The following is a 27,303-nucleotide window of genomic DNA, read 5'->3' as shown; positions in this document are numbered from 1 at the left end:
AAGTAGATTGCACAATTGTCATGCATCCAAAACTGCAAAAGTTTTGATCTGTTAGCACCGCAAATTTTGGTACTTGTATCAATGCATGCCTGCTTATACCTCTATGCTACGATTTGTTTACACCAGGTTCATAAACCTTCGTTTATCACATCTGCCAGCGAAGGTATTTGGAGGTTATGTTTTCACCACTGTTTATCTGTCTGTCTGTGAGCAGAATATCGCAAAAAGTTATGGACGGATTCGGCCGAAACTTGGCAGGCAGGTTGGGTGTGTGGCAAGGACACATTGATTTGGTTTTGGGGAAGATCCAGATCTGGATACATGCATTTTTAAAGTGATTCTTCACCATTGAGAGATGGGGCCCAAAACGATATTTCCAAAAGTTGTGAATGGGTTATGACAAAACTTGGTGGATGAGTTGGGTAGGTGATAAGAAGCCGAGTTGATGCTGGTGAAGATGCAGAGGCAGATCGGGCCTACCAGTGGGATACAAAATGTAAATTGTTCAGCCTGGTGGAGGTATGCCCTCGACCGAGTGGCGTTATAGTAATAAAGCATGTTTAGATGCCTGTTTCTCTCAGTTCCTGTTATAACAGGCATTTTAAGGCCATTTTCCCTGCTAGAGTGGGGATTAGCCTTGCGGGCCCCATGACAATCTTCTCCATTTTGCCCTATTTTCTGCATCTCCCCTTGTTAACCCCCTTGCCCGCATTTCTTCTTCCACCACCTTTAGCCAAGTCTGTTTTAGCAAGTCTGTTTAGCCAAGTCCAATGTTACACTGCCGGTTATGTTATCCCTATCTAAATGTTCGCAGGGGTTTCACATGGTTAACATCGTTGACTTTGTCGTGTGTCTTGTGCCCACTCGGCAAAATAAGAAACGCGTGAACACGTTTCCATCTCGCTCAGCCGGAAAATGTTATCGCGCGGAAATTTCCACGTTTACAGCAGTTGATGAATAGTAATTTGATCGTTATGGTTTATACTGATGTTACAATCAATACACCAGATAATCACCATTGCCTCGTAATTATAGTTGCGAGTGTTATGTCGGATGTTTTTTAAACTTAACCTGGAGTGTGTTGACATTCTTGTTTTTTGTGCTGCTGTTCATGTTCTCTGTGCCAGTGTCAAAACCTGGGAAAGCTGACAACGCTGCAAATTGGACATGACAATGCAGGGCTGCTGGCAAAGTGGCTGGTGGACTGTATTCTTGTTAGAAATGAAATAACCAGCCATACATACAGGTGAGAAGATCACGTGAGTGTGGAAATGTGAAGGGAAGGGTAAGATGAAGGGTGCTTGTTCTTGCAGTATTGGATATTTACAAGGACTTGCTCGCATGCCCCTTCTCACACAGGTCAAACTCCAGACAATTAGCCTATTTCCACTTTTTCCCCATAAAAAAATAGTTTATTTTGTAGTTTAATAGTCTCGGTTTAATTTTTTTTAACTTGAAAAGAGTAATTGTCTTTTTATTAATTTTATTTTTATGCCTCCGCCGACGAAGGCATTATGTTTTCCGGTTGTCTGTTTTATTTATTTATTTATTTCCGGTTTTTATTAATTTCATTTTTATGCCTCCGCCGACGAAGGCATTATGTTTTCCGGTTGTGTTTATTTATTTATTTATTTATTTTTCCGGTTTTTATTAATTTCATTTTTATGCCTCCGCTGACGAAGGCATTATGTTTTCCGGTTGTCTGTTTTATTTATTTATTTATTTATTTTTCCAGTTTTTATTAATTTCATTTTTATGCCTCCGCTGACGAAGGCATTATGTTTTCCGGTTGTCTGTTTTATTTATTTATTTATTTTTCCGGTTTTTATTAATTTCATTTTTATGCCTCCGCTGACGAAGGCATTATGTTTTCCGGTTGTCTGTTTTATTTATTTATTTATTTATTTTTCCGGTTTTTATTAATTTCATTTTTATGCCTCCACTGACGAAGGCATTATGTTTTCCGGTTGTCTGTCCGTCCGTCCGTCCGTATGGGCTAAAACTCGTTTTTCTCAGCAACCATATGTCTGAGTGAGACAAAACTTTCAGGGTAGGAGTGACACCCATGCAGAATGTTTTTATGATAATTGTGACGTCATACGTCACGTGGTATGGCAGCCATCTTGGATTAAAAGCAAATAATTTAAAAAATATTTCTCGGAAACCGCTGGATGGAAATTTTTTAAACTTGGCACATTGTCAAGTACTCCCAATGGGGAACGAAAGCATGATAATGATGACATAATAGGTGAAGTGGTATACCAGCCAAAAATGTTTTAATCGAATTCCTTATCCTAAAAATCTGAAATTGCATGCACATGATCTATGACCCATTTGTATTGAAATATTAAATTTATGACATCATAGTTTGGCAGTCACGTGGTTTGGCAGCCATATTGGATTGAAGGGAAATATTAAATAATTATATCTCTGAAACCGCTCACCCTATCGATGCGAAATTTTATAAATATCATCTAACAGCACTGTTGTATATAGTTTGAAAATGATGATGTCGTAGGTCACGTGGTTTGCCAGCCATCTTGGACAGAAAAACGAACCTTATCCGATCAACACGAATCTTCATAAACGTGATCCCCTACCCATACATATGGAGAGTGTACATTTTTTAAGGTCATATGTCATGTGGTGTTCCCGGTGTGTACCCCGGTTTAGAATAGGTACACCGTATCCCTGCGTGTCGTAAGAGGCGACTAAAAGGGTTGGCGTCAGGAAGGGCATCCGGCCATAAAAACATTGCCTCAAAAAGAGAACCATGACAATTACAACTAGATATGGGCAGGGTACAGCCCGAAGTACCCCGTGGGGGACCCCACTCCCTCTCGTCAAAACTCAAGGTGGGGAACCGGATCGAAGCAAGGGTGGAAATCACTCAATTTATGACGACGAAAAGTCTGATGCCCGACGTGGAGATCGGTTTCTGAGGTTTGGGACATGGAATGTAGGGACAATGACAGGGAGACCAGGAGAAGTGGTGGAAGTATTGGTCAGAAGAAGAGTGGACATATGTTGTGTGCAGGAGACAAGATGGAAGGGAAGTGGTGTGAGAATGGTAAAGGGGAGGCAGGGACAGAAATACAAGTTTGTGTGGCAAGGGTGCCCAGAAGGCGTGAATGGTGTTGGTGTCCTGTTTTCTGAGGAGTTTGTAGACAGTGTGGTGAGTGTGACGAGAGTGAGTGAAAGGTTGATGATGGTGAAAATGATGATTGGAAAGCTCTTGGTGAACGTCATCTCGGGATATGCTCCGCAGGTTGGTCGGAGCGATGAAGAGAAGGACAAGTTCTGGTGTGCAATAGAGAAGCTGATGGAAAACGTGAAAGATAAGGAAGTTGTTGTGATAGGGGGAGACCTAAATGGACATGTGGGAAGGAGTATGGACGGTTTTGAGGGAGTTCATGGGGGTTACGGATATGGTGTGAGAAATGGAGAAGGTGAAAGGATTTTGGAGTTTGCTGATGGAGTTCATTTGTTGATTTGTAATACTCAGTTCCAGAAAGAGGATAATAAGCTTGTTACATACATGTCAGATGGGTCGACGACAACCGTTGACTACCTGATGGTGCGTAGGCGAGATAGGGGGCACCTCCGGGACACAAAGGTGATCCCGGGGGAGGTGGCTGTTTCACAGCAGCACTTGGTTGTCTGCGACATAAGGTTGAAACGTGCGAGGAGAGCTCGGCGGGTGAAGTACCAACCGAGAATGAAGGTGTGGAGGTTGAAAGAGGTGACAGTGAGGGAGGCATTAAAAGAGAGGCTGAGTATGGTAGAGGATGATGTGGTTGAGCTTGAAAGTGGTTGGATGTCAATGAAAGATAGTCTGTTGGGAGCCGTTGGTGAGGTATGTGGATGGACAAAAGGACCACCGAGGCACTCGGAAACATGGTGGTGGGATGATGAAGTTGGAAAGAGGATTGACGAGAAGAGGAAGAAGTTCAAGGAGTGGCAGAAGGCGAAGGGTACGGGGGCAGAAAAGGAAGAGCATGAAAGTTATAAGGCAGCCAAGAAGGCTGCAAAAAAAGACGTAGCAAAGGCGCAGGAGTCATGTAGGAAAATGTTCAGAGAACCCTTGGATTTGGAAGAGGGTCAGAGAGTGGTATTCAGGATTGCAAAGCAGATAGCGAAAGAGAGGTGTGATGTGATGGGGGTGAGTTGCTTGAAGGATGAAGTGGGACAAATCGTTGTGGACCCAGATGGAATTAAAGGAAGATGGAAGAGATATATTGAAATGCTGTTGAACGCAGAGAATGAATGGGATGGCAACATAGAGAGTAACCCAGTTTTAGGACTGGCAGAGAAGATAACCGAGAAGGAAGTTGAGGAAGCGATTAAAGCAATGAAGAGTAGAAAAACGGGAGGGCCGACGGGAGTTGTGGGAGATATGTTGAAGGCAGCGGGAAATTGGGGTGTGAAGAGAACGACAGAGATCTGCAATCTGGTCGTGAAAGAAGGCCGCATTCCAGTGGATTGGGAACTGAGTAGCCTCGTCCCTCTATACAAGGGGAAAGGTGACCCTCTGGACTGTGGCTCGTATCGAGCGATAAAGTTATTGGAGCATGGAATGAAGGTATTGGAAAGGGTGTTGGAGAGGAGGATAAGGAAGGAAGTGAAGATTGATGAAATGCAGTTTGGATTTATGCCAGGAAGAGGAACGACAGATGCGCTTTTTATTGTGAGGTAGTTGCAGGAGAAGTACATGGAGAAGAGGAAGAAGTTGTTTCTTGGGTTTGTTGATCTGGAGAAAGCATTCGATAGGGTTCCACGTGAAGTGGTGACATGGGCATTGAGGAAGTTAGGAGTGGAGGAATGGTTGATCAGAGTAGTGATGGCAATGTACAAAAGAGCGCGCACAGCTGTAAGGACGAAGGACGGGAACAGTGGTGAGTTTGAGGTGAAGGTGGGAGTGCATCAGGGGTCAGTACTAAGTCCACTACTATTTGTAGCTGTGATGGAGGTGCTGGCTCGGAACGTAAAGGAGGGTTTACCGTGGGAGTTGTTGTATGCAGATGATCTGGTGTTGATTGCAGAAAGTATGGATGGACTGAAGGAGAAGATGAACAAGTGGAAGGAATGTATGGAGACGAAAGGTCTGAAGGTGAATATCGGAAAAACAAAGGTGATGACAAGTGGTAAAGCATGTGGTGAGGTGGAAAGAACTGGGAAGTGGCCATGTGCTATGTGCAGGAAGGGTGGCGGAGTGAACTCAATTCAATGTACAATGTGCGCTGAGTGGGTTCATCAAAAATGTAGTGGTTTGAGAGGGTCATTAACCAGTGTGGCAGCTACATTCAAGTGTAAGGTGTGCATAGAGAGCTGCAGATGGAGGAAATGTTGAATTGGATCTTGGAGACAGCGTGAAGCTGGAAGGTGTGAAAACATTTTGTTACCTAGGAGACATGCTGAATGGAGAAGGTGGATCAGACTCGGCAACGGTTGCTAGAGTGAGATGTGCATGGAAGAAGTTTCGGGAACTGTGTGGCGTGCTGACGAGGAGGGGAGTGTCGTTGAAACTGAAGGGAAAGGTGTATGCTGCATGTGTGAGAAGTGTTATGATTTATGGGAGCGAGAGAAGGGTCATGAATGTAGAGCAGCAACGAAGGCTGGAAAGGGTGTAAATGCGAATGGTTCGGTGGATGTGCAGAGTATCATTGAGAGAGAGGAAGACAAATGATGAATTGCGAAAGATGATGGGAATAGAGCCTGTGATTGATGCTGTGAAGAGGAACAGGTTGAGATGGTTTGGTCATGTGTTGAGGAAGGATGAAAGTGACTGGTTGAGAAGAGTGATGGAAATGAATGTGGAAGGAAGTAGAGGACGGGGAAGACCGAGAAAGACTTGGCTAAATATGGTCGAAGAAGAAATGCGGGCAAGGGGGTTAACACGGGGAGATGCAGAAAATAGGGTAAAATGGAGAAGATTGTCATGGGGACCGCAAGGCTAACTCCGCTCTTGCAGGGAAAATGGCCTTTAAAATGCCTGTTGTTGTTGTTGTTGTATATGTCATGTGGTGTGGCAGCCATATCAGCTTGGAAGCCGATATTTTAAAAAATCCCATCTCTGAAACCGCTTCACCGATTGATGTGAAACCTGTCATGTCGGGTAAAAATGTGATACTTGAAAACAGCTGAAGGAATTATTTAAATCAAACTTGTTTATTTTCTGGACAGTGAACGATGGCATCTACCCATTGTAGGACTATGCTGAGGCATATTGACGACACAGTCGCATTGTTCTAGTTTCTTATGGCACAGGCTGCTGAAGGACATGAACATCGGCTTATCTTTCAAAAATCGACCCTCCGTTCCTCCAGATTCTAGATTTTGTCACATTTGCCTTCAAAGGAAATGCTTCAAATACAATTTTGGCTTTTAGATTAAGGGTCCTGATGATCACCTCAGGATACTTATCATCCACCTTGCATAAACAATTGGAGTATATTGTTATGGCCCCGGTGTTTCGGGTCTACTATGAGGGACTAGCCTCAGCTCCCTCCTGAGCTTAACGGGCCTGAGGTTACCACGCACGAATAACTTCATACGTGGTAAGTTGTTAATCAACCAACCACGTACGCCAACCGATTAGTCGCACGTCCTTCAGTGTCCTCGGTCTGTTTTAACTGTCAGCTACGACCTTCTGGCCGGGATACACGGCCTCCGGCTATTCACCAACCCTATCTTAATCAGATCTTATAATGAGCGTGGCCCGAGCTTACCACCTGGTGAACAGCCAATCTGTTTAATGAGCCATTTATGTGGGGACTGATAACCTCCCGACCTACTCTACGTGTGAACAGCACTGGATCAATGAGAGAAAAGACATACACGGACAGATTGAAAGGAAAACGTCAACAAAGGATTTATTTACAGGCTATTGCCTTATTAACCTCTGCCTTATTAACTATAAATACTATTAAACACAACAGGGTGCCACATCAGACATTCACGAAAGGGGAAAACGAGCGTTAGGAATGGAGACTGTGTGGGGATCACGGCCTCCCACTTATCGGACAGAACCAGTCATGGTTCTGTGACCCAACGTTAAGGGAGAGGAGTAAATGGGGAGAAAATACTGGGGGTGTAACTGTAAGGGTGTTAGAGTCTAGCAGTGTGGTGTATGCGTGGCTTGGTCTTGACCCTATTCTGGCCAGTGCTCCACCACCCCAAGGCTTCCAGCATCAGTCATCGACGCGAGCGCGGGCAGGCAGATGAGTCCGGAGCGAGCGAGGTAGCAGCAGAAGCAGCAGCAGTCATCGACACGAGCAGCAGTGAGTCCAGAGCAAGCGAGGAAGCAGCACTGAGGCTTCGGCTTCGCCTGTGTGGCACTTCTAGTAAGGCTCTGGCGAGGGTGGGGGTTGTTCGACAAACTTCTCCGGGATGCTGATTGGTGGGCCGTCCCTTCGCCCTACTCTCATCAGCCTTCTCGAAAGTTCGTGGGCGGACTCCGGGATGCTGATTGTTGGGCCGTCGCTCCTCCCTGCCCTCATAAACCTTCCGTAGCTGGATGTCGCCATTTGGCCCTTCCGGTCAGCGCACTGAAAGGTTCTCTCTTTAGTTAACACCGGGTCGCTTCCTGTCCACACATCACAAGCACGGGGTAATCCCTGTTACCTCTTAATGGCTCGTAGGGGTGAACGGAGCGTCCATACACCGATAGGTCGCTAATGGCCAATTAGCACCTGTTATTTGTGATGGGTGACAAAGTCCGTTGTGGGCCGTCGCTTTGAGCAAGGCGAGCAGGTATGCCAGGTGGGTCGATTACGTGTACAAGGTGAGCTTGTGGCAAGCGAGTTGTGGAATGACGCTTGCAATGCCTTTAACGTGAAAATAAGCCAGGTGGAAATAAAAGTGTGGTGTGAAAGAAGAAGATTGGGAATAAAAGAAAGGGGCCCTTGGATTATGGCGTGGTTTAAATTAGCGCGCGTACAGTACGTCCACGAAGCTCGTATGGACTGTACAATTAATTATCCCCTACGGACCTCCCTACCCTGGCTCCAACACATTATGACATGCTAACCCACTCGATAAGGAGAAGGGACTACTGTAATCTTATACCACGAAAAAAATACCCGAAGAGACCCTATATGGTGGTTGCCATACAGGGTCCCTTAGAGTAGTTATTTCTACGTCTTAATATAATGTTGGTTGTTTTCCTCAAAAATTTGTAGATGTTTAAAAATAGTCAAGCTCTGGATGCACAATTTTGATGTGGTATGTGCAGGTTTCGCTGTGGTAGGTGGCTTGGCCGTGGAGTGGACGACGGTAGTCTGGAGAGGATTTTGGTGGGAGAGCATCTGGTGCACAGACTTCCCGAGGATGGGCAGAGATCAAGTCACACAACATCGCTGCAAGCACCAACCTTTCCCCGCAACATCAGCTTTTCAGGACCAAACAAGCAGAGTAAGAAGCCTGATCTACTTTCCAATGAGTCACAGTGAAAATCACTGTGATGCAATATCGATAAATTTGTGTTTTTAGCTTTTCAGATGATTGACTATAAAAAAAGAAAAGCTTCAAACATTCCAAGTTTTTATTTAACACTTTTTATTCACAGTCCCGGCCTGTGTTTTAGTTAAATCCACGGTTACTTATAACAATGCAAAAGACAGTCCGACGACCGACCAACACACTTTTTGCTTTAATAGGAATCGTGAAAGACCATTCAGACGAATGCCGTATTCTCTGCTCAAATTTACATTCCAAATGTCCTCGCAAAACTTCCTGCTCACAACTACTTTGCACATGATTTTGTGATGTTATGTTCTCTTGTAGGCCAAAAAATGTTTTCCCAATTACCTCTCCTAGTCTTTTGACCTTTTTTTTGCAAAAATGTAGGTTGATTACTTTCTTGAAAAGCAGTTGTTGCCGGTAGGTAATACTCTATCTCAGCGGATGGCTTCAGTCAAAAGGAGCCCCTGCCGTATGTATGCTCATTGCTCTGTTACCTATGACCTCTCATGTGCAACTTGTGTTGGTGTTTTTCACTGTACAGATTTTGTGATGTTTCATGAAGTCTCTCTCATCTATATGTGCTTCCAATTGGTTTGTGTGTTTGTTTTTGCGTTTGTATGTTTGTATGTTATTCTTTCATAGTCAAACCGTATCACCTAGAGGCCCCACATTTTGGGTGAAGGTACTTCAAAATCTGGGCAAGGTTTTAAGCTACCACACGTTGGCCTTGACATCCGATTTGAGGCTACCAAGACCGCTATAAGATGTATATTGGGATGTGGGGTCAGGCAGTGTTGCCACCGACCCGCAAGCAAAAGGTAACCATCAGGTGGCCAATAACTCCATAGCTTTTCGATGTCCAACATGGCCTGAAACCACCACTGGGAAAAGCCCGCCCAGCCGGGCAGAGCCAAGTACACCCCTCACTCCTCTCCTTCCTCATCCCCCAGGAAGCACCGGGTAGCCCTGCTAGTAAATTTAAAAAATAAAACGCTTAATAAATTTAAATGTGCTCGTATTCGGATTTTCACCAATATCTAATCAGTTCGTCCTTGTTGCACACTCAACTTGTCCACCAAGTTTTGGCCCAATCCGTCCATAACTTTTTTAGATATCTTTTTTTTAGAATTCCATCCTAGGAACTACAGCACCTTGGCCTATTCCTTGACATTATTGTATTTCCAGATAGCCTTCTCATTGGAATGATTCCAACTTAGCATTTACTTTTACTCTCCTGTTATTAATTTACCTCTCTGAGAGAGTCGCGCTCGAGCATTGAAAGCTGTGACAGTGTAATGCACCAGCACGAGTAAACATATCCATTCAGGTCCATCAATGAAATGGACAGCACTGATGATGTTTAAGGTATCGCTTTTTGCCCAATCCACTTTCCATGGCATGGTGTGTTCAGAGTTGAAGCGCAAGCATCGACAGAGTGATGTGATCTGGCCAAGGTGTCGTACCGGCATGTACATCATGGCGTCGCCATCTTGGTTTAACCATTAGACTCGCATTTCACTTATTTTCCTCTCACGATATGTTCTGAAACTCCTACCATCCGGATGCACCTCTGTGTCACAGCGGTCTACAGAGCCTCTGATGTTGCTCATTTTTTTTCAGTCTCCATCGGTCACATTACGTGTGCCATATCATCAGCGTGGCCAGAGTAAATTTTACAAGGAAAATGTAGTTTCTCCTCTCCTTCTTCCCTGATGCCCACTACAACAACAAACAACAACAGGCATTTTAAGGCCATTTTCCCTGCAAGAGCGGGGGTTAGCCTTGCGGTCCCCATGACAATGTTCTCCATTTTGCCCTATTTTCTGCATCTCCCCTTGTTAACCCCCTTGCCCGCATTTCTTCTTCGACCATCTTTAGCCAGGTCTTTCTCGGTCTTCCCCGTCCTCTAATTCCTTCTACATTCATTCCCATCACTCTTTTCAACCAGTCACTTTCATCCTTCCTCAACACATGACCAAACCATCTCAACCTGTTTCTCTTCACAGCATCCATCACAGGCTCTATTCCCATCATCTTTCGCAATTCATCATTTGTCTTCCTCTCTCTCAACGATGCTCCACACATCCACCGAACCATTCGCATTTCCACCCTTTCCAGCCTTCGTTGCTGCTCTACGTTCGTTACCCATGTCTCACTCCCATAAATCATAACACTTCTCACACATGCAGCATACACCTTTCCCTTCAGCTTCAATGACACTCCCCTCCTCGTCAGCACGCCACTCATTTCCCGAAACTTCTTCCATGCACACCTCACTCGAGCAACCATTGCCGAGTCTGATCCACCTTCTCCATTCAGCATGTCTCCAAGGTAACAAAATGTTTTCACACCTTCCAGCTTCACGCCATCTCCAAGATCCAACTCAACATTTCCTCCATCTGCAGCTCCCTCTGTGCACACCTTACACTTGAATGTAGCTGCCACACTGGTTAATGACCCTCTCAAACCACTACATTTTTGATGAACCCACTCAGCGCACATTGTACATTGAATGGAATTCACTCCGACACCCCTCCTGCACACAGCACACGGCCACTTCCCAGTTTTTTCCACCTCACCACATGCTTTACCACTTGCCATCACCATCGTTTTTCTGATATTCACCTTCAGACCTTTTGTCTCCATATATTCCTTCCACTTGTTCATCTTCTCCTTCAGTCCATCCATACTTTCTGCAATCAACACCAGATCATCTGCATACAACAACTCCCACGGTAGACCCTCCTTTACTTTCTGAGCCAGCACCTCCATCACAGCTACAAATAGTAGTGGACTTAGTACCGACCCTTGATGCACTCCCACCTTCACCTAAAACTCACCACTGTTCCCGTCCTTCGTCCTTACAGCTGTGCGCGCTCTTTTGTACATTGCCATCACTACTCTGATCAACCATTCCTCCACTCCTAACTTCCTCAATGCCCATGTCACTACTTCACGTGGAACCCTATCGAATGCTTTCTCCAGATCAACAAACCCAAGAAACAACTTCTTCCTCTTCTCCATATACTTCTCCCGCAACTGCCTCACAATAAAAAGCACGTCTGTCGTTCCTCTTCCTGGCATAAATCCAAACTGCATTTCGTCAATCTTCACTTTCTTCCTCATCCTCCTCTCCAACACCCTTTCCAATACCTTCATTCCATGCTCCAATAACTTTATCGCTCTATACGAGCCACAGTCCAGAGGGTCACCTTTCCCCTTGTATAGAGGGACGAGGGTACTCAGTTCCCAATCCACTGGAATGCGGCCTTCTTTCACCACCAGATTACAGATCTCTGTCATTCTCTTCACACCCCAATTTCCCGCTGCCTTCAACATATCTCCCACAACTCCCATCGGCCCTCCCGCTTTTCTACTCTTCATTGCTTTTATCTGTTCCTCAACTTCCTTCTCGGTTATCTTCTCTGCCAGTCCTAAAACTGGGTTACTCTCTATGTTGCCATCCCATTCATTCTCTGCATTCAACAGTATTTCCATATATCTCTTCCATCTTCCTTTAATTCCATCTGGGTCCACAACGATTTGTCCCACTTCATCCTTCAAGCAACTCACCCCATCACATCACACCTCTCTTTTGCTATCTGCTTTGCAATCCTGAATACCGCTCTCTGACCCTCTTCCGAATCCAAGCGCTCTCCGAACATTTTCCTACATGCCTCCTGTGCCTTTGCTACCTCTTTCTTTGCAGCCTTCTTGGCTGCCTTATAACTTTCATGCTCTGCCTTTTCTGCCCCCATACCCTTCGCCTTCTGCCACTCCTTGAACTTCTTCCTCTTCTCGTCAATCTTCTTTCCAACTTCATCATCCCACCACCATGTTTCCGAGTGCCTCGCTGGTCCTTTTGTCCATCCACATACCTCACCAACGGCTCCCAACAGACTATCTTTCATTGACATCCAACCACTTTCAAGCTCAACCACATCATCCTCCACCATACTCAGCCTCTCTTTTAATGGCTCCCTCACTGTCACATCTTTCAACCTCCACACCTTCATTCTCGGTTGGTACTTCACCCGCCGAGCTCTCCTCGCACCTTTCACCCTTATGTCGCAGACAACCAAGTGGTGCTGTGAAACAGCCTCCTCCCCCGGGATCACCTTTGTGTCCCGGAGGTGCCCCCTATCTCGCCTACGCACCAGCAGGTAGTCAACGGTTGTCGTCGACCCACCTGACGTGTATGTAACAAGCTTATTATCCTCTTTCTGGAAGTGAGTATTACAAATCAACAAATCAGCTCCATCAGCAAACTCCAAAATCCTTTCACCTTCTTCATTTCTCACACCATATCCGTAACCCCCATGAACTCCCTCAAAACCGTCCATACTCCTTCCCACATGTCCATTTAGGTCTCCTACTACCACAACAACTTCCTCATCTTTCACGTTTTCCATCAGCTTCTCTATTGCACACCAGAACTTGTCCTTCTCTTCATCGCTCCGACCAACCTGCAGAGCATATCCCGAGATGATGCTCACCAAGAGCTTTCCAATCATCATTTTCACCATCATCAACCTTTCACTCACTCTAGTCACACTCACCACACTGTCTACAAACTCCTCAGAAAACAGGACACCAACACCATTCACGCCCTCTGGGCACCCTTGCCACACAAACTTGTATTTCTGTCCCTGCCTACCCTTCACCATTCTCACACCATTTCCCTTCCATCTCGTCTCCTGCACACAACATATGTCCACTCTTCTTCTGACCAATACTTCCACCACTTCTCCTGATCTCCCTGTCGTTGTCCCTACATTCCATGTCCCAAATCTCAGAAACCGATATCCACGTCGGGCATCAGACGTTTCGTCGTCATAAATGGAATGATTTCCACCCTTGCTTCGATCGGGTTCCCCACCTTGAGTTTTGACGAGAGGGAGTGGGGTCCCCCACGGGGTACTTCGGGCTGTACCCTGCCCATATGTAGTCGTAATTGTCATGGTTCTCTTTTTGAGACAATGTTTTTATGATGATGATGCCCACTGCACTTGTCAGAATCTGTTTCAGAATTTTTGCAGAAAATATTGCTTGGTTGCATCACACACTCTGAAACTAACAGCCATTTAATTGACTTTGTGAGTGGGTCCTGGCACCCTCATAGGGGGCATGGTTTTGCAGTGCCCTCATAATAGCATGGGGGTTAAGCTTCCAAATGTCCCATAAAGCTGTCTCAATCTCCGGTAACATCACATTTTATTTTGTCGGTTGGGTCGTGTTTATGTAAATCACCTTGTTTGTATTAATCTGGTTTTTTTTCATTCTTCTGTAGGCCCAGACACAGGACAGATACAGGAAGCTGTGGGAGAAGCTGTTAATTGTTTGGTTAAGCACTTCCACAAGCCAGAGAGGGAGGTAAGTGTTGAAAGGGAATAACATTTGGGTCCTGTAGCCACTTGTTTTGTTTGACTATTGCAGCTTTTATTTTTGAAATTATTGTTACGTTTGTGGGGGGAGGGGGAGTAGGTAAAAATATCCCATAGGAAAGGTAAGATTGTATAACCATGGACGCGTAGGAGAAATCTCGATGTACTTAAGTAGGGAAACTGTAGCTTAAGATTGTTTACGTGTCTTCACACGAAGGGTGAAGCAGTGCTAATTAGTTAGGGATTAAGGTTAGTTTTCCCCTGTATGTGATTTTCCCTAAAGTTTTACATTTACAAGGCCGTCCATGAAAACCCCCCCATTAAACAACATTTAAACCCAGCGCCGGCCTTATGAACGCTCATGGCAACTAAGCCCCGCCCACATGAACACTTATGGCAAAAGGCCACGCCCCGAGAGACACCATTGACCTGTAGGATGTGGGCAGAGCGAGCCGGGAGGCAAAGGATATGATTGGCTCTCAGGAGTGAAGAAGAGGAGTCTTCCAGTCTTGCTGGAACGTGAAGAAGCTAGCCATTTTTGGGTGTTGGCCAGTTTTTGTCTTCTTCCTGTGGTGTCCTGGTGGAGCAGGATGCTAGCGATTGTGTGCACTGTGGAGGAGAGGTGGCAATCAGGAGGAGCGTTGTGACTGCAGGGCTCACTCGGGAGCTTGGTGGAGGAGAAAAAAGGGGTCGTCTTCGCCTCACACCCTTGGCACCTTTGTCACCATCGCCATCTTGTCCGCTTCCCGAGCGGGAGACTCAGAGCCTTGTCACCACCATTCTCCTCAAAAAGGACCCAGTCGGGCCAATGATAAGTACCGGATGGCCAAAAAGGGATTTTATTTTATTTTACCTTTCCCCCGTGTGTCCGTTTTTGAGTCCGTGTGTGGAGGTACCTCAGTTAAAATGTAGTTTTACCTCAGCCTTCATTTTCATTCTTTGATTTATTTTTATTAAATCATTATTGTCGAATTTACTGTCGTGTTTACTTGTTTGTGGTTTCGGAATAAACCCGTGTGTTCAGATCAGATAAACGTTTCGCATCCTTGGTCCTGCACGCGACAAAAATACCGCCATTTTTCGGGCTGCCACCTCGGGAGTAAAACTGTCTCGGCTATTCGTCCAAGGCTGGTTTTAACTAGCTACAGACAGGACATTATTATTATTATTTCCTCATTAGCCTTTTTATATTTCAGTGAACTTCATTGAAAATTAATTTGCTGCTTGTGTTGAATCATCCTTTGTTTGGGATATGCCTTTACATACAGTTATGCTAGAATTGTAAGATTTTTGAACTATTCCCCCCTCTAGTGTATGTGTGCGTGTGTGCATGTGTACACCCTCTGGATCTCCGTACAATGCCCCACCCCACCCCTTATCCGATGCTATTCTTGGCCTTCATTTCCACTGAAAAGGTGGGTGGTACACTGGTACAATGCCGTTAACCTGGTCGCCTACCACCAGCTGACCCCGTTTCTGAGACCAGAAATTATCATTCTGACCGTGATTGAAATATGCTGCATGGACAGGCACTGTGTGTGTGTGTGTGTGTGTGTGTGTGTGTGTGTGTGTGTGTGTGTGTGTGTGTGTGTGTGTGTGTGTGTGTGTGTGTGTGTGTGTGTGTGTGTGTGTGTGTGTGTGTGTTTGTTGTTGTTGTTGTTGCTTTTAATGTCTTTCACAAAGATTTTGTCCCCACACTTGGATTTCATAAAGAATAAGCATTTGTAGTTGCTTAGAGCAGCACCTTGTCACACAGAGGGGCAGTTTGATGCCACTACTATGTGGAGAGGGTGGTCTCGTTCCTTCCCTGGATCAACTGTTCCGTCATGGCTTCAAGTCTACGCGCCTTTTCCAAAAAAGCATCTTCATATGGGACTTTCTCGGTAAGATATTAGCTCTCTCGTGCATCTCTGCTTTCACAATCTCCAACTTATGCTTCATTGTAGACGTGTTGCAGCAGTTCTTTATCAGTGTGATAATTTTGAAATTTTGTTCAGCCAGTTGACTACCGTGATCCTTTCAAAGCTGCCTAAAAGTTGAACGCTGATTCAATATGCAGTTGCATGTTTACGCATTATCTATTCGCAATTCATGATTTTGGTAGTTGGAAGTTAAACTAATGTTTTTCCCAGTGATTTTGTCTACCTAAATCAGCTACTAATTTACTGACGAACTTGACACCAGGATTAATTGCCCGTTGATTTATCAAATGTACTCTTGTGACGTTTTATTATTTGGGATGAGAAAATAGTTTGTCAGTCAGCGAGTGACTCAATGAGCTACGGCCTTTGATTAATTTTGTCTCTTCAATTTTCAAACATTTTGTCTCTCGTCATCGGCTTTAAAGCTAACTGTTCTGTCCAATGCCGGATGGGAGCAGGAAAGGTTTGCTTGTACTTGGAAAGTCCTGGTAACCCTGAAAATCCCAGTCGAGCCCTGCTTCCTTGTCCTGATGGACGTGAGTCATTTTGCCATTTAATTACAAGCATCAATGCGGCACAACGCAACATTGGGAAGGATGGAAAATTTCAACTCCTTGTGTGCCTTGGAGCCAGGTATAGGATGAATTTATTTTTTTTGTACGTGAGCCACTTATTGTCGTTTGTCACACAGTAACAATACTCTGCTTACATTTCAATATATATATAATATATATTTTGTATTTGTGAGCCACTTATTGTCGTTTGTCACAGTAACAATACTCTGCTTACATTTCAATATTTTGGTGTATTTTATGCCATTCATCTTTGAAGCCAGGCAGAATAGTTCAAAATGAACAAATGTTTCTCCATGTTTATCTTTTGGTATCTCACACAATTGTGAAGCATTTCTATTATATGTAAGTCATTTTTCGCCATTGATTTGACTTGTATAAAGTGTTTTGTTCTTGTTTTTTGGCGCAATTAATTGGGCCTTTTAATAGTGGCAATTATAAACCTGGATAGTGACAATTCTAAAATGGATTGGGGCCTTAAAAGTACAATGCAGTTTTGCTAATTAGAATTTGGGGCTATGTTGAAGGCTGGCAAGATGGCCTAGATTGTAGAGGTATGCACACTCCTCTATAGGCTGTCTAGCCTGGGTTCAAATCATGGCCCAGCTATAAACTTCCATGTCTCACAGACAGGGTGATTCATCATTGTGTGTGCCATCCCTCGGATGGACGTTAAACTGGCGTCCCGCTTGCGGACATTAGTTGGTGGACGTTAAAGATCCCACAGCGTCCTTTGCGATGAGATATCAAACTATCACTGGCACCATGACCAAGCTCCAAATTCCTGCCCTGACTCCCTGTGTGGGAGTGGCAACCCATCCAGGATTGTAACCCTAGCCATAGAAACTGCTTTGCCAGCACCAACGCTCTGTATAGACCATGGTTCATGATTGATTTGATTGTGCTATGTCAAACGTTCTCACAGTTGTAATACCATCAATTTGAAGTGTGTGTGTGTTGGTTGAGACTGTTACTCTACTTTGTAGCATACAGCAATTTAAAACATCCCACATGTCACTGGCACTTCCCTCTTCCCTACCTAGGGTGGCTTGTATTGTACAGTCGGACCCCAACATTCGCAGGGGACGTGTTTCTGGAAAATGCTGCAAATATCGAATCCGCGAATGATGGGGCATTGTTTCAATGGGAAAATGGGGGATAGGTTCCCGGCGGTTCGTGAGTCATAAGGGAAAATCAAAAATTCCATGAAAAACCGTGAATACGCCCCAGAAAAACCACGAATACGCAAAGCACAGTGCCGTGAATGTCAAAGCAGGTCAGAAAAAACGTGAATACGCCCACGAAAAGACTATCAAATCGTGTGGTTTATTCGTGGCTGGAAGTGTTATGCGTGATGCATGGAAGATACTTTTAAAAGTGTCATGTGCCGTGGCTGGTGGGAGATGTTTTTTTGCGCTTGCGAAAAACCAAGAATAGGCAGGGCACAGGGCAGCGACTGTTGTAGCAATTTGTGTACATAAACAAAGCTATGTCCACGCATTGACCACTTGTAAAAATTTAATAATACTGGGAAAATACTCATTCGGTTACAACAGACATACACAGTATAGCCAACTCCCACAGCACGGGGACCACGGGTCGAAACGAGTATTCTTCCCCGATACAACTGTCCTTGCTTCATTTATAGTAATCGAGAACAAAAGGAGAATATTTGGTTGGGTCCTTAACAGTGGGTGGGAGTAGAGAGGAGGAGATCGGGGGGTCGAGGGATTCTGATAAGAGATTAGGGATGGGTAGATTGGGGGACGGGGAATTACTGATAAGTAAGTAAGGGGTAGGGAGGCGGTAGATCAGAGGATGAGGGATCCTTGATAAGCCATTATCTTCTCAGTTTGGTCACTTGAATCAGAAGATAATTGTCTTTGTACAACAAAACTTTCACAGATCTTATCCCCAAATTAGTATTTACACACAACTGCAAATGAATGGGGGATATGTATATCTTTCCTAGCCTGGTGTTGGCCTAGCGGTTAGGGTGCCGGCTTGGGATCCTAGGATCCTGGATTTGAATCCCGGTCGATCGCTGAATTAACGCCAGGGGGGTTGACTCAGCCTGTCATCCTTCCGAGGTCGGCAAATTGAGTACCAGCTTGCTGGGATGAATGATCCCGGTGTGTACCCCGGTTTAGAATAGGTACACCGTATCCCTGCGCATCGTAAGAGCGTGACCAAGGGTTGGCGTCAGGAAGGGCATCCAGCCATAAAATCATTGCCTCAAACAGGGAACCATGATTGTCATGGGGCCCGCAAGGCTAACCCCCGCTCTAGCGGGGAAAATGGCCTTAAAACGATCATTCATTCATTCATATATGTATATCTTTCCATCACAAAGGCAACTCTTGACTTCAACCAGAATCTGCGTTATACTCTTAAATTCCTGAGCTTATTAAAATGTAATAAATATATACATTCATCCTTAATAATATAATTAATCCTTTTTCTAAAAGATTCTTATAAATTATGGTGCAGTATTGTTAAGACTCATCAAAGAACTGAACTATTTCTATCTCATTAACAGAACATTGGGGTTCAGGAAGGGCATTTGTCATCATAATGCATTTTATTAATTTAAAAGGACGAGGGACATATTTCAATTGGGATGCCCGCGATAACTCGCTTACTCCTGACTTTAGACGTTTTTATACTTCTACACGACTGTAGAAGCAGGTCGCATTTTATCAACTGCGAATACGCGGTGTCTGCGAATGTCAGGACCGTGAATGTCGGGGTCCGACTGTATTTCATTTATCCTTCTCATGAATACCTGGTCCCTGTACTCATTAAATTTCCTATCTCCTCCTCTCCCCAACAAAATGTTCATCTGACCTTGCATTGTCGGCTGTTCTTTCACCCTCTAACCTGACTGCAAGAGAGAAAAAACACGTATTAGTTGTTGGACTTGTCATAAATGATGTAGATAGTGCTCTGGTGCTCATGATAGACACAGGGTAGATGGGCAGCGTTACCTTTTCTTCACCTACCTTTCCATGTACCTTTCCTATCAATGTATGATAACCTTTACAAGTACATAACAGTTTAATGGGGGTAAATTACCACCATTAAATGTATTGATTGCAGAAAGCCCCCTTTGTGTGTGAAACTGGCTGTGCCATCATGCAAATAATCAAATCCTTGTACATCATGTTAATATTTCTCTTCAATGGTACGACATACCACTCATACAAAACATGGCATTAGGTTTAATGGTTTACAGGAACATTATTTTACCTCCAGCGCTAACCCAACCTCACCATGTTGCAGAGATCACTGCCTGCACTGCTGGCTTCCGCTGATAATCTCAAGCGGTCCAGCAGAATACATGTATGAAGAGTGGGCAGCGCTCCGCAACCCGGCTTTGCTCTTGTCTCTAGTGCAACTATTGCAGAGCCTCCAAGAGTTCAACATCACCCTCGAAGTTTCCCTCACCAAAGGCCTTCAGGTATAAGAAGATATCACCCATTGTGTATAAAGACCTCCTGGAAGGAAGCTGTTGGCCCAAAGTATCCCTGCGTGTGTTGGCTTTGTAAAAGGCTCCTGTATGAACACATCATGGCTCAAGACAAACTGATTCAGCCTTCCTTGATCACGCCGCTGTGGAAATATGCCATTTTACCCTCCTTTAGTTAATGATTTGAAACTGCTGTACAGTAATATAAGAGACTGATTTCAGATAATGGTTTTGAAATCGGAGAACATGATTATGGCAAAATAGCTGTTCGCCGTGTTCTTACGAAGCTTCTGCAGCATTTTATTCCTGAATCCTACCGGCTAAACACTGGAAAACGTGCAATTTAAAGAGGGCAATGCACTCCTTTGAGTATTATGTTTGTCTTATTTAAATTATAAAGCTTTTATGTAAAAAAAAACAACAAATAATGCCATTACACTACTACTTCCATTTAATATGCTGATATTTTGTGCAGCTGAATGTATTTTAAATTGCAGGACTGGATAAAGCTTGAACCTCACCAATAATGTCCTGTATGTAGTGCAGTCATTTGTTCCACGTTTCAAATGTGACAAGAAAGCTATGGATGAAAATGCTCATCGTAAGGCATGTGTATTGGTGAATAAACATTTGCCAGACATATTGGTAACTATGATTGTGAAAGCTCTGAATGTTTTGCATCTGCTATGTTCGTACTTTTAACTGTTGCTTCCGAAGGTTCTCAAATCCGATGTACTTTTGTTACTTGCGAAAATCGAAGATTTTTCAAGTATATTGGTCGGTTGCGTTGGTGGTTCTGTTTGTCTGTCTGTCTGTTTGTCACCGGCCTACAGGTCACAATTCGAAACCGATTCTCACGAAACTTCACCACGTTAAATAGGTCGTCCCAAATGAGAAGCCTATTGATTTTGAGGTCAAAGGTCATCTGGAGGTCAAATTTCTAAAATCGCCATTTTAAATCCGATTGACTTGAAAATTGAATAGCATTTGTATATTGCGTCACTAAATTGGGAAATGAAGTATTTTTGAGGTCAAAAGGTCAAAGGTCAACTCAAGGACAAATTTTAAAAATCAGCAATTTTCATCTGAAAAGCCATCAATTTTCAACCGATTGACTTGAAAATTGAACAGCATCTGCACATTGAGTCACTAAATTGGGAAACATACTATTTTAAGGTCAAAAGGTCAAAGGTCAACTCAAGGTCAAACTTCCACAATCATCATTTTACATCTGAAAAACCATCAATTTTCATCCGATTTACTTGAAAATTGAACAACATTTGCATATTGCCTCACAGAATTGGGAAACCAACTATTTTTGGGTCAAAGGTCAACTGAAGGTCAAACTTCCAAAATCGGATTTTGCAAGTATCATGCTCTGCATGACGTCTTCCTGTTTGCTTGTTTGTCACTCACCTACACGTCACAATTCTAAACCGATCGTCATGACACTTCACCAGTTGTAGAGGTCGTTACAATTGAGAAGCCTATTGATTGAGGTCAAAGGTCATCTGGAGGTCTAATTTCTAAAATCACCATTTTTCATCCAATTGACTTGAAAATTGAACAGCATTTGCACATTGAGTCGCTAAATGGGCAAACCAACTATTTGTGAGGCCAAAGGTCAACTCAAGGTGAAACTTCTAAAATCAATTTTCATCTGAAAAATCGTCACTTTTCATCCTATTAATCCGAGCTTTGATCAAGATCGTCAATTTTAATCTTTATGAAATGGACAATTTGATGGATCAATGGCAACCCTTTTTGGGGTGGGGGGGGGGGGGATTGGGGGTGTATTTTGCAAGTATTGTGCACTGCATTAAGTCCTCTTGTTCTGTCTGTTTGTCTGTATGTCAGTCGCCTACAGGTCACACTTTTCAACCTATCTTCACGAAACTTCACCAAATGGTAGAGTTGGTCATAAGCAAGAAGCCTATTGTTTTTGGGGTCAAAAGGTCAATAGGTCAACATCAGCCAAAGGTCTGTGAATCCTAATAATAATCCAAATAAAGGGGTGCCCTACATACATAGGTTAAAATACACTTACGTCCATGCAGCTGAATGAATCAAATTGGCGCCCCTTTATATGAACTTTTCTAAATCATTACTTGGTTCCTCCTAAGAACACAAGGGTAGTACAGCATACACACGAGATTTTTTTGAATGTCCCTTATTATCTATCATCTTGCATTTTCCACAAACCATGGTATGTCCATTTTCTATTGTTCGACATTTTCTCCAAGAATTTTATATATATATATATATATATATATATGTACAGTTAAGCCCAAAATTATTCATACCCTTACCAAATTCGGAGTATTTTGAATCGTGTTATTTGAGGAATGGGTTTCTTGTGGCTTACGTTACATAAGAATGTGACAAACAGCTGAAAGAATCACTGCAAGAGACATTTCAAGAAATACATTGTTTTGGCGGAATTTTATTGACAGATTTACCAAAAATGTCTTGTCCAGAATTATTCATACCCTTGCTTAGATCAGTTCAAAGTCACATTCAGTAATCAACGGAAAAGCCTCTGTTTGTGATCACAGCCTCCAAACGGTTCTTATACTTGCTCACAAGGTTTTTGCATGTCTCTACAGGGATTTTGGCCCACTCCTCCTTCGCGAAGGTCTCCAGGTCTTTGAGGTTGGAAGGCTTCCTTGCCATCACTCGGGTCTTGAGCTCCCTCTACAGATTCTCGATTGGGTTGAGGTCCGGACTTTGTCTTGGCCACTCTAGAACGTCGACATCATTATCCCGGAACCATTTATTGACTGACTTGGCAGTATGTTTTGGATAGTTGTCCTGCTGATACGTCCAATGCTGCCCGAGGTGAAGTTTCTCTGCGGACTGTTTGATGTTTTCCTCAAGGATCTTGATGTACTGCTCCTTTTTCATGATGCCATCCACTTTGACGAGATTGCTGGGCCCACTGGCTGAGAAACATCCCCAAAGCATTATGCTCCCGCCTCCATACTTGACGGTCGGGACTGTGTTCTTCGGGTTGTATGCTTCACCTTTTTTTCGCCAAACGAAAGCAACATCTCTGTGCCCAAAAAGCTCCATTTTCGTCTCATCCGACCACAGAACTGATGACCAAAAGCTTGGATCTTTGTCCAGGTGCGCTCTTGCAAATGCTAGACGAGTTTCTCTATGCCTCTGTTTCAGGAGTGGAGTCTTTCTTGGTCGGCGTCCATGGAGTCCCCCATTGTGCAACGTCCACTGAAGTGTCTGCCTTGATATCTTTGTCCCAGACTCGCCAAGGTTGTTCAGGAGAGCCTTGATGGTGATCCGTGGATTGTTGTTGGCCTCTCGCCATACTTTTCTTGCCAGACGAGGTGACACCTTTGGCTTCCGACCACGTCCTTCAATGTTTTTTTACAGTGTGGAATTCCTTGTACTTCCTAATTATGCTTTGTATGCTGGCAACTGGCACTCGGAATTGCTTCGAAATAGCTTTGTAGCCTTTCCCCTCCTTGTGAGCATTCACTATGCACAACCGAAGGTCCTCACTGAGTTCTTTCTTCTTCACCATGCTGACTATGAACTGAGAATAATTGCATCAGCTCCCCTTAATTTATAGTCTAAAAGCAGAGTGTTGTTCTATAACATTCCTCGCTGTACATTCAATAGACCACATTTGTATTGTATTCAGATTTTATGCACACATCTTGGAATAATTGCATAACATTATAAAGAATCAGGAATGTCAAAAGCATGTGCATTATCACAAACATTGGCCTCAATTCTGAGACTTGGTATGGGGTATGAATAATTTTGGACCGGCATAAAAACCAAAACTATTAACATTAATTGTTATGCCAATAATGTTGAGCCAAAATATAATGTGGATTTGTTCATGCCAACTAAATGTCCTTGCCTGAAGTTAAAGTTCCACCACTTTAGCTTGTAAGTATGAGATAAATGCAAAAATCTCAGATTTTTCATAGGGTCTGAATAATTTTGAGCTTAACTGTATATATATATATATATATATATATATATATATATATATATATATATATATATATATATATATATATATATATATATATATATATATATATATATATATATTTACACACAGTGCATTCAGAAAGTATTCAGACCCCTTCACTTTTTTCACATTTTGTTATGTTGCAGCCTTATGCTGAAATCGTTTAAATTCACTTTTTCCCTCATCAATCTACACTCAATACCCCATAATGACAAAGAGAAAACAGGATTTTAGAAAGTTTTGCAAATTTCTTAAAAAGAAAAAACTGAAATATCACATTGACATAAGTATTCATACCCTTTGCTATGACACTTGAAATTTAGCTCAGGTGCCTCCCATTTCTCTTGATCATCTTTGAGATGTTTCTACACCTTGATTGGAGTCCACCTGTGGTAAATTCAATTGATTGGACATGATTTGGAAAGGCACACACTTGTCCATATAAGGTATCACAGCTGACAATGCATATCAGAGCAAAAACCAAGCCATGAGGTCGAAGGAGAACTGCCTGCAGAGCTCAGAGACAGAATTGTGTCGAGGCACAGATCTGCGGAAGCCTACAAAAAATTTCTGCTGCATTGAAGGTTCACAAGAGCACAGTGGCCTTCATAATTCTAAAATGGAAGAAGTTTGGAACAACCAGGACTCTTCCTCGAGCTGGCCGCCCGGCCAAACAGCAATCGGGGGAGAAGGGCCTTGGTAATAGAGGTGACCAAGAACCCGATGGTCACTCTGGCTGAGCTCCAGAGATCCTGTGTGGAGAAGGGAGAAACTTCCAGAAGGACAACCATCACTGCAACACCCCACCGATCTGGGCTTTATGGCAGAGTGGCCAGATATATAATTTTAAAGCAAAAACGATGGCACTTAGGGGGAATTTGTTTTGAAAGCAATTAATTAGACGTATTGGCCGATGTATATTACAAGTTTCAGCTAGTTTCAATGTATAGCCTTTGAGATATGACGGACAGACTGACTCTACCAACGTGAATTCAAGGGTTCTCGTCATAAAATCATGAATGCGTAAACGGACGTTGCTGAAATTTGGAACATATTACCTCGACGTACAAAGCATTCACTTCTGAAATTTGCACCCAATTTCATCAAGTGGAAGCCGAGAAACGAATTTCAGTCCCTATGTTAAAGTTGCATACAGAGGAACGATCCCATATAAAGGGACGGCAGCCTCCTTTCATTACATACAAAGTTTTTCGAAGTATTTTTAATTACATATTTGGAAAAGAGTTAACTCGCCTGAACTAAACTCTTTAAATCCACCCCGGGAATATTAGTCTAGTAGGAAGACTAGGTCCCCCTGCACCCCCCGGAGATATACTTCTAATCAGTGTTTCTAGATTGGAAAAAATGTGTAGAAAATGACTAGCTATGGCCCCAAGCTGAAAAAATGTCCCACATACCATTTTTATGCAAATTACTGCTGCAAATTTTATGCAAAATTATGCAAATTTTATGCAAATTTTTGATGAGGAGTAGAGTTGAGGGGTCTTTGAGGGCTTCATCGAGGTGCTCTCGGTTGCAAGACTGGGTCATTCTGAGAAGCACAGCAGGGTCAGAGATCATGATGTTCTCCTCCTCAGTGAATCTCTCCATCAACAGCCTCTCCATTGCCTCACACACTGTTTTGAGGCAAAAGAGGGACTTTGCGTAGGCCTTTCCACTGAGAACACCTTTGAGAGATCCACTTGTTACTAGTTGTGCCTCAAAGAGAATCTCTGCATATCCAGAACCACGCATCTTGTGTCCAGTGAGCATCCCGATGTAGTTCATGGATGTGTGGAAGGGTCCAATCGTTACTACATGACTAGCAAATTCATTTGGCCAGCGCCAGATGATGGGAAGGGCTTTCATGCAGACACCCAGATCAAATGTATTCAGGACCCATCTCTGACCCACCTCAGCAGTTGCTGCCTCGGAACGCTTCAGTAGCTCACGAACAACTGCGTTGTCTGTGATCGGTTGGTGGATAGGCGTGCAGTAGTCGACTGTTGATTTGCTGGGTGGGGGAGAACCAGTTGCAGAGGTGAAACCCCCTAGCCCAGGCACAGGCTGCAGGCCATTGCCATGCCATGCAGGCACCAGGCACAGACCGATCACAGACAACGCAGTTGTTCGTGAGCTACTGAAGCGTTCCTAGGCAGCAACTGCTGAGGTGGGTCAGAGATGGGTCCTGAATACATTTGATCTGGGTGTCTGCATGAAAGCCCTTCCCATCATCTGGCGCTGGCCAAATGAATTTGCTAGTCATGTAGTAACGATTGGACCCTTCCACACATCCATGAACTACATCGGGATGCTCACTGGACACAAGATGCGTGGTTCTGGATATGCAGAGATTCTCTTTGAGGCACAACTAGTAACAAGTGGATCTCTCAAAGGTGTTCTCAGTGGAAAGGCCTACGCAAAGTCCCTCTTTTGCCTCAAAACAGTGTGTGAGGCAATGGAGAGGCTGTTGATGGAGAGATTCACTGAGGAGGAGAACATCATGATCTCTGACCCTGCTGTGCTTCTCAGAATGACCCAGTCTTGCAACCGAGAGCACCTCGATGAAGCCCTCAAAGACCCCTCAACTCTACTCCTCATCAAAAATTTGCATAAAATTTGCATAATTTTGCATAAAATTTGCAGCAGTAATTTGCATAAAAATGGTATGTGGGACATTTTTTCAGCTTGGGGCCATAGCTAGTCATTTTCTACACATTTTGTCCAATCTAGAAACACTGATTAGAAGTATATCTCCGGGGGGTGCAGGGGGACCTAGTCTTCCTACTAGACTATATGAAAAAATATAATTTGACTACGGTTTGATCCCTAACAGCCCATGTGGCAGTATTCAGTCGTTGTACTTTTACTGAGTAATATTATAAATAACTAATTGCTGGTAGGGAACCCAGCCCTAACCCCTTCTCCACCCCCTCCTCTCTCTCCTTTCTCCATCCCCACATCGCTTCCAACCAAACATTCAAAATGGCTACTAAAATACATTTTGCCGATTTTCTCGACTTTTGTTGAATCTGAGTGCATTTTAGTCGAGATAAAGTGAATCAGAGTCGAGATAAAGCAGAGCTATGCGAGGCAAACAAAATGGTGGAGATTTGTTTTTGAAGCCCCTCCCAGATTGGGTGTAGCCACTCCCTCAACAGGTGAGGCCACTCCCATGAACGGACAGACAAGCACACTGGAGGAGAATATTATAGTGATATGTTGATAGAGTATATGGATTTTTAACCTGGTATTACATCATCATGAGATATTTGCTGAGATGGGAACACTAAAAGTAAACGACCAACTTTAGCAGTTTGCACCGTTTTCAAATGTCACAGTAAAGATGAAGCAACCATTGTTCACTTGACTACAAAGGAGTCAGTCCACATACCAGGAATCAAAAAGAGGTCCAGACCATAACACAGTCATATCCATAGTGTTCGTTGAGTTGATTCTACACTCAGATTTGTCCATCAGCATGTATCAT

General features: G+C 43.7%; 2 protein-coding genes across 8 annotated transcripts in view; one reads left to right on the top strand and one right to left on the bottom strand.

Moving 5' to 3' along the window:
* LOC137412240 (DENN domain-containing protein 5B) overlaps positions 1-20,465 on the top strand; it is a 135,437-nt gene extending 114,972 nt beyond the window's left edge. For all 6 annotated transcript variants that reach the window (XM_078769783.1, XM_068097503.2, XM_068097493.2 and 3 more), the window contains 6 exons: positions 1,128-1,246; positions 8,234-8,412; positions 13,754-13,836; positions 15,604-15,730; positions 16,228-16,402; positions 19,624-20,465. In XM_078769783.1, coding sequence (XP_078625909.1) covers positions 1,128-1,246; positions 8,234-8,412; positions 13,754-13,836; positions 15,604-15,730; positions 16,228-16,402; positions 19,624-19,807 — 867 coding nt within the window. In that variant the 3' untranslated portion in view covers positions 19,808-20,465. The remainder of the gene's footprint in view (positions 1-1,127; positions 1,247-8,233; positions 8,413-13,753; positions 13,837-15,603; positions 15,731-16,227; positions 16,403-19,623) is intronic.
* Positions 1-27,303, bottom strand: part of LOC137412267 (USP6 N-terminal-like protein) — a 1,021,586-nt gene that overhangs the window by 799,400 nt on the left and 194,883 nt on the right. The gene's annotated exons all lie outside the window — the stretch shown is intronic.

This window comes from Myxine glutinosa, chromosome 1, assembly GCF_964187855.1.
Source record: "Myxine glutinosa chromosome 1, kmMyxGlut1.1, whole genome shotgun sequence".
In the NCBI taxonomy this organism is placed as follows: domain Eukaryota; kingdom Metazoa; phylum Chordata; class Myxini; order Myxiniformes; family Myxinidae; genus Myxine; species Myxine glutinosa.
Note: the sequence above shows the minus strand (reverse complement) of the source record. Positions and strands in the feature narration are given on the sequence as shown.